This window comes from Benincasa hispida, chromosome 10 (assembly GCF_009727055.1).
Source record: "Benincasa hispida cultivar B227 chromosome 10, ASM972705v1, whole genome shotgun sequence".
Classification (NCBI taxonomy): domain Eukaryota; kingdom Viridiplantae; phylum Streptophyta; class Magnoliopsida; order Cucurbitales; family Cucurbitaceae; genus Benincasa; species Benincasa hispida.
Window position 1 is genome coordinate 4,367,463 of NC_052358.1, and position 7,267 is coordinate 4,374,729.

The 7,267-nt window shown below is 28.2% G+C and overlaps 1 protein-coding gene across 4 annotated transcripts; it reads right to left on the reverse strand.

The window, feature by feature from the left end:
- Positions 1-563: 563 nt before the first annotated feature.
- LOC120088967 (putative axial regulator YABBY 2) lies at positions 564-7,020 on the reverse strand. 4 transcript variants are annotated; one of them, XM_039046405.1, is made up of 7 exons: positions 6,718-7,020; positions 6,510-6,613; positions 4,997-5,119; positions 4,178-4,313; positions 2,412-2,460; positions 1,927-2,002; positions 568-992 (listed from the first exon to the last, which is right to left on the reverse strand). In XM_039046405.1, exons 2-7 carry the CDS (start codon positions 6,579-6,581, stop codon positions 930-932), a joined length of 519 nt encoding a protein of 172 aa, XP_038902333.1. In that variant the 5' UTR covers positions 6,582-6,613; positions 6,718-7,020; the 3' UTR covers positions 568-929. The 4 variants fall into 4 exon arrangements, with proteins under 4 accessions (XP_038902332.1, XP_038902331.1, XP_038902333.1 ...); XM_039046404.1 differs by lacking the exons at positions 6,510-6,613; positions 6,718-7,020 and adding an exon at positions 5,981-6,328 and having other exon boundaries at positions 564-992; positions 2,412-2,454; XM_039046403.1 differs by lacking the exons at positions 6,510-6,613; positions 6,718-7,020 and adding an exon at positions 5,981-6,275 and having other exon boundaries at positions 564-992.
- Positions 7,021-7,267: the final 247 nt, after the last annotated feature.

The following is a 7,267-nucleotide window of genomic DNA, read 5'->3' on the forward strand; positions in this document are numbered from 1 at the left end:
ATGTTCTTTTAAAATTTGGAATATAAATTAATATTTTTTTAAAAAAATTAATATATAAAAAAAGATGATTATTGAACTTCGTTACATAAAATGAATAAATCTGCTGTCTGTAACACTGACATCCATAACACACAGTACTCAAGAACTGTTTCCATCATATCATATCCTTCATTGTCTATTTTTTTTAAGAAAAAAATAATAAATATATTTTTTTTAAGAAAAAATCTCTTCTTTCTGGGTGGCTTTGAATTCTGCCAAAATTCTGCAACGATCAATATCCATCATCAGCAGCCTTAGATTTATACATAACCCTCCAAATCCACACTCAAATTAAAGTGCTTCTCTTTTGCATGTCAATAAAAACTCATGAACTCTTCCTTCTATATACACTTAGATTTCTCAATGCTACAGTGGTCCCATCCCATTCGATGATGGCCGTACTCTCGACGAGGTTTAAAAAATGAAATTCAAGCATAATTCAATAGATAAGTATTTGATTCTGACCGACTTTTTTTTACTACGATATCTTTCGCAGATATGATCATAAATGCAACAATAATAAATAGATTTATAAATATGGTAATATCATTCATTAATCTCACTTGTTAACAAGGAGAGAGGGGAATAAAATCACATCACACCTATTAATAAATAAAGGACAATGGGGGGGGGTGAGGTTATCAAAGTAATTTCCTTTCCTATAGAGAACGTGAGGGGTCAGGGCAGGAGTACTTGATCATCAACCTCATTTTTTGTTGGAATTTAATAATAGCATCTAAATTAATACACATTAATTTTTAAAAAAGGGGTGTTTTATTAGTATTTTATGATCTATTGACACATCATCATCAACTTTAGAGAATTAACAGGTGGCAGAACCCCATTGGACAGTTTGGATGGACTGTGATGATTTCTGGTCAAATTCAAACTTATTTTGTTTGCTTATTTCCATCCAGCTTCAGCCCAAAGTGGATGTGAGGAAAATGTGCCCACTGCAAAATCAAATGATCATCAGTAATTAGGTGGGTTAATAATTTAATTAATCACTTTAATCAACCAATGTTTCAATTATTGGGATTAAGTTCCCAGGTCAAGCCAAATATGTTCAACTCCATCAAAAAGCCATATCATTTAGAAAAATAAACTCAAAAGACATCATCTTAATCTAAAATTTTCTTCTCCGGCTTATATTTCATTAAAAAGGATTAAAAAAATTACGTGTAAAACTAGTGCTGTAAGTATATATGTCAAGAAAATAGGGTTTAAATCAAACTTTGCCTCGTCAACTTTTCATCTATCTCTGATTAGACTTTAAAATCTAATCTTGATCCTGATTACAACTCTTATTGTATTGTCACATGCACTTAATAAAAGAGCATTCCCCATCTCCAAAATATATATAATTTACTTTTTAAGTGTGTTATATTTTGATTTTGCATCATCACTTTTAGTCTTGGAACGTGATGAGCGTGTTAAAGATGTGTCAACCTAATTGAGATATCTCGGTGTACTTCTTAATCCCTCTTACCTTGTGTATATTGTTAAAAAAAAAAAAGAGAAAATTATATTTTGATTTTGCCACTTTTTATCATAAACTTTCTATCTTGGTCTATATATAAATGATAAAATAATAAACATGACATAGAAAACAAAATAAAAGTTATTAATCAAGTTTTTTTTTTAAACATTTTTCTTTAAAAAAAATGATACTTCATTAATAAAATGAGAAACAGGAGTGATTGCAAGAGGAAAGCCCCCCAATTTGAGTTTTTTTTTTTTTTTTTTAAGAAACAAATTTTCTAAATGATTTACAAATTAGGATTATGTCAAAACATTATCCAAAAACAGCATGGAAACAAAAGAAAACAAGGCAGGAAGATCATTAATTACATAAGCAAGCTAAAAGCAAAAGCTATAAGTACTTACATTTTTAGCTGCCGTGCTAAAGGCTTCTCTGTGGCTTATGTCAGGATTCTTAGCCTTAATCCTTTGGATTTCCTCTCTACAAAATCCCACATTTAATTAATTTTACAATTACAAAATGGAATTTTAAAAACTAAAAAAGAAAAAAAAAACTATTTATAAAAAATAACAAAATTTAATCTTCTTTGATAGAGACAAATAGAAATTAATAAGAGTCTATCAATGTCTATTAATGATAAAAACTGATAGAAGTTTATCATTGATATTATATGATAGACTTGTATTTATTTGTTATTTTTGTAAATAGATTGACATTTTTTTGTATATATGGAAATTTCCTAAAACACATAAATATATTCAAATCACAAACAAAATTAATTATGGTTAATTAATACCCCAATTAAGCAAATTTCTTATCGTTTTCAAAACAAAAAAAGAAAAAAAGAAAGAAAGAAAATACCCCAATTAAGCAAATTAAATCAACTTACTTGATGAACCTATTATACGCCGAAGGAACACGCTGTCTCTTCTCTGGTGCTGCCAACATCCAAATCTTAAATTACTCAATACAATAATAACAAACTCTTCAATTCTCTCTTATCAAACAACTTTATGTTATATTTTTATTATTTATGATACTAATTCTCAACATTAAAACTAATAATTATCCGACTACTTAAACCTTAATGCCTTAATTTGGTCAAATCTAATCATAAATCATAGGTAGAGATCATTAGCTAGCCTGAGTTTACCATAAAAGAAAACTAACAAACATTATCTTATATCCATACAACACCCAAATTCAAAGGGGAGATAAAATCAACTTATCATATTTGTACTATTAAACATCTAATTAATTAACTAGATAAAAAAGCAGTGTAATTATGAAGGAAAAAAATGGAAAATGAAAAAAAAAAGTGCAAAAAAAAAAAGAAAAAGAAAAAAAGAGCAGAGGAATCAATGACATGTGACAAATGAGTGAAAGGCAATTCAGAAAATGGGTGTGTTACAGTTATTTTTCATATTTTTGTGCTAAGTTTGAATAACTAAAATAACCAATACATATCATATATAAATACATACATACGGAATAACATATATATGTATAGAGAATGGCCCATGATGTTGATGGGTCAAGTTCTATTATGCATGTTTGGTCACCATCCAAGATAGGGCCACATCCATATGCATGTAACAATTCATATCCAAAAAAAATTATATATATTTGCATATCATTTCATTTAATTGCATTGGGGAAGTTATTATATAATAACTACACAATATGGTTTAAAATTTAGTCTATAAACTTTTAAAATTTGTTCTAGTTTTAGTTTCCAACTCTTGATTGAACTTTCACAAAAATAACTAATAAGTTAGAAACAAATATAGATATGAATATAACAGATTTAAGAGGTAGAAAAGTAATATGAACAAAAATGAGACTAAAATAGAAAGAATTTGAAAGTATGAAGATAAAAAATAAATATTTCGAGAACGTAGAGATTATATATATCAACATACTTGAAAGTTTAACGACTAAAATGAGATTTAAACCGATACTAATTAAATAAGAACCCTCTATATACTTCTTCTTTCTTTTTATATTCCTGTCTCCACACCAATAAACGAGAACTAGGACGATTTACATTTTCATATAGTTTATTTACTGAATAAAAAATGTTAGTAAAATTCACCTATTCATTAAGGGAGAGCTAATTTTTGTTCATGGTACCATAAATTCCATGTGAATTATTAATGTTTTCCACTTTTTATTTTCATAATGAAGTTCATTTATTACCAATGTGTATTTATATCTCGATCTACCTCTCTGAAAATAGTAGTACGTCTTTGAAATTATAATGTTTGATTGATAATTATTTAGTGTTTGATTTTTGAAAATTAAATTTATAAACACCATCATTTTTCCTATTTTGAAAAGAAAACATCAGTAATGCTGCTTCTACTAAGTGGTTTCTTGATTTTGTTAACTACATTTTAGAAATAAAGTGTTTTTAATATTGTGCTCCCATTAATATACAAAGAAAGAGAGAGAGGATGGGATTAGATAAGTTTAGGGTGGTTGGTTTCGGCAATTAAACTATGATACAAATGGTTGAATTAAATTTAATAGGGCTATTTAACTTTTCATTCACCACTAAACTTACTTATTTTTAATTTGTTCTCATATAATTCAAAATAATCTTCATTATGAAATTAAAAATAATAACAAAATGAGAGGGAAAAAGAAACTCACGGCGAATAGGAGGGATTCTATGTTGGTCACGTTCAGCAGAATCAAGAGAGCCAATTTTAGTGCATTTAGAAGAAGAAGAAGAAGAAGCTCTGTCCTTGCTTGAATCCCCAGCATTCACCTGCTGCTGTTTATGGCCCTAAAACACACACACAAACAAATACATTACTATATATACCTAAACCAATAATATTTACTCTACTATAATCAGAAATAACAAATTATTTTTCATTCATATATAATAAAAGGACACACAAACATGCTAAAAAATTATATGGATTTGTATTAAAATTAAGAGCAAAATATATTTTTCGTCTCCAAGTTTCGAGTGTAAATTTCACTTAGTTTCTAGGGTTCAAAGGGTTGCATTTTTAGTAGTTCATTGAAAGTTTTTAGTTTGATTTTAACTTAGTCCCTAAATTTATTAAAATGTTTCAATTTTACCTAGAGATTTGAGTTTCGTTTTGATTCAGTCCCTTGGTTTTCAAGATTAGCATATTTCTGTGCCTAATTCAATCTTTGGCGTGATGAAGTGAAATTTTAAAACTAAGGACAAAACAATGAGATTTGATTACTTATAATTCTTTTAAATTAATTAATAGATATTAATATTGTATATTTAGTAAAAGATTGAGGTCATACGTAAATTTTAAAATCTAGAAATCAAATTAAAACAAAACCTAAATCTCAAGAGTAAAATTGTAACATTTTGAAACATATAAATCAAATTGAAACAGATATTTTTTTCTAAAATTAATTTGAAATGGGTGTGTAATAAAATAAGAAATGGAGTGTAATTAATTAATTTGATATGTATTATACCTGTTGGGAATCTTGAGGAGGAACAACTTGAAGAGAAGCTCCCATGTTTACAGACAGCAGATTTGAACAATGCCCACATCTCACAGTCACCAGTGTGAACATGCTGTTGCATGGAACACTTACCTATCTCCAACAAAAACATTCACATTAATTCCCATATTATTTATTTCATTTTTTTTTACCTTAAATTAATTTTCCATAATAAATAATAATTAATCTCTTAATTCAAACATGTTTTTTCAATGGTGGCTGTTACTGACTATTAATCTGACACCACCGCAAGCAAGAGGATAAAAGAAAGAAAATTTAGATTAAAGAAACAGAAAAAAGAGAGATAAAAAGAAAAGGAAAAAAAAAAAAAAAAGGAGAAAACGACATGACTGGAACGGAAACCATAGAGTCGAGTGAGTCCATTCCACCACACAAAAAAAAAAAAAAATCCTCGTGATCAACAAACTCTAGACCTAAAAAATTCCGTGCTACTACTTCACTCTCCAAACATCTCTTTCGAATCTTAAATATGAGATTTTGGTTTAGGAAAAAATTAGTAAATGTTGTTTTTGAATTTTTTATATATATATATTTTGTAGGAAGGGCTTAAAAAGAAAAGGCTCTCCTAAAATGGAGAGACAACAAATTTTCAGAATGAGAAGAATCTGGGGTTGAAGCTAGCAAGAATTGGAATATAGTGTTTGTTTTAAAAATCGATCAACATTTTATGATCGGTTAGTCTAAACATAATTGAATTGATTAAAATAATAATAATATCATTTAAAAATGGTTAAATGTCCCATCTTAACAACATTCTATGTTGAAATTGAGGAGAGAGGAGAGAGAGATCAGATCCTCATTCATCACATGTAATTAATTACACATGACCTAATTTCTTTTTTTTTAAAAAGAAAAAAAAAAGAAACAAGAAAAAAAATCAAGAACCCTAGCTTGCACCTTCATTTTCTTGTTTTAAAGAAACTAAAATTTCACCTCAAATTTTCTCTCAAAATTGCCACGATACCAGCTCTTTTTTAATGCAAAATTGTACACATCTGAGGGTTTGGTTAGAAACCCAGATGAAAAATCCCTCATAAAATACATACTTTTTAAAAACAGTTTTTTTCTTTTCTTGGCAGATTTATCGAGAAAAATATCAAAAGATCTCACAATTTGTTAACCAGTGTTCAAGATTCCAACAGTAAAAAGAACAAAATTATGATTTGGTTTGAAATATATACATATATACATATACGCTTTTTTTTTTCCCTCCAACAGTCTGAATTGAATAAAGTGAACAAATTTTGCTGGTCTTTTCAGATGAAAACGAAAGTACTGTATAACCAGTCATTAAAAAAAAAACACACACACACAAACACACATATTTTAATATATTAATACACAACATTCATAAATTTCATAAAGAAAAAAAAAAAGAAATTGAGAGAGAGAGAGAGATTGTCAAATCAAAGAATGGAAAAGAAATTAAATATATAAAGATCGAAAGGTGAAGGTTTTGTACCGCTAAAATGGTGTTGCAGAAGTTGCAGTGAACATAACAAACACGTTCTGATGCCATCATATCCAGTGACATTTCTTTGATTTATAATCTTTCTTCACAAATATCTTTTAAATAATTATATTTATAAAAAAAAAAAAACCCAAAATCAGAAATAAGACACTCTTTTCAAACAAAATTGAAAAAAGGGAAAGAAAATGAAGCAACCTACCTAAATTCAGTTTTGTGTCTATATGATGAAGAAGAAGAAGAAGAAGAAGAAAGGGGAAAAGAGAAAAGAAAATGGGGTTAGAGAAAGAAGAGAAAGATGCTTTTTTTTATTATTATTATTATTATTTAGAGAGAAGGGAAATAGAATGTGTACAAAAATCTAAAAATTAAGATGAGGATGGGACTAGTCTGGTCGAGAAAGAAAGAAAGAAAGAGAGAGAGAGAGAGTAGAGAAGTAGTACTATAATGTAAAATGTAAGTGGGCAATTTTTAGCTACATAATGGTTTATTTTTCTGTTTATTAAAATTTTTTAAATAGAGAGGAAAAAACAAAGGTGGTTTTTTTTTTTTTTTTTTTTTAATGGGATTTATGAAGAGAGAGAGAGAGAGAGAGAGAGAGAGAGAGGCAAAGGGAAGTGGGTTGTGGGGTGTGTTATGATTGAAGGATTGAGTGGGTGGGAATGAGGGTTATTTGAGAGAGAGTTTTTAGGGTTTTTTTCTTTTTCAAAAAACTATTTTTCTTTGTGTTTTAACCATCTTGGGTTCGCGGA

Bases quoted from the DNA above. Each gene is read 5' to 3' on its own strand.
- LOC120088967 (XM_039046403.1), bottom strand. From the start codon at position 6,091: ATGTATTTTATGAGGGATTTTTCATCTGGGTTTCTAACCAAACCCTCA. The intron at 4,314-4,996 runs GTATAATACATA...TGTGTGTTTTAG, and splicing joins CTCCTCAAGATTCCCAACAG to GGCCATAAACAGCAGCAGGT. The intron at 2,003-2,411 runs GTAAGTTGATTT...GGGATTTTGTAG, and splicing joins GCGTATAATAGGTTCATCAA to AGAGGAAATCCAAAGGATTA.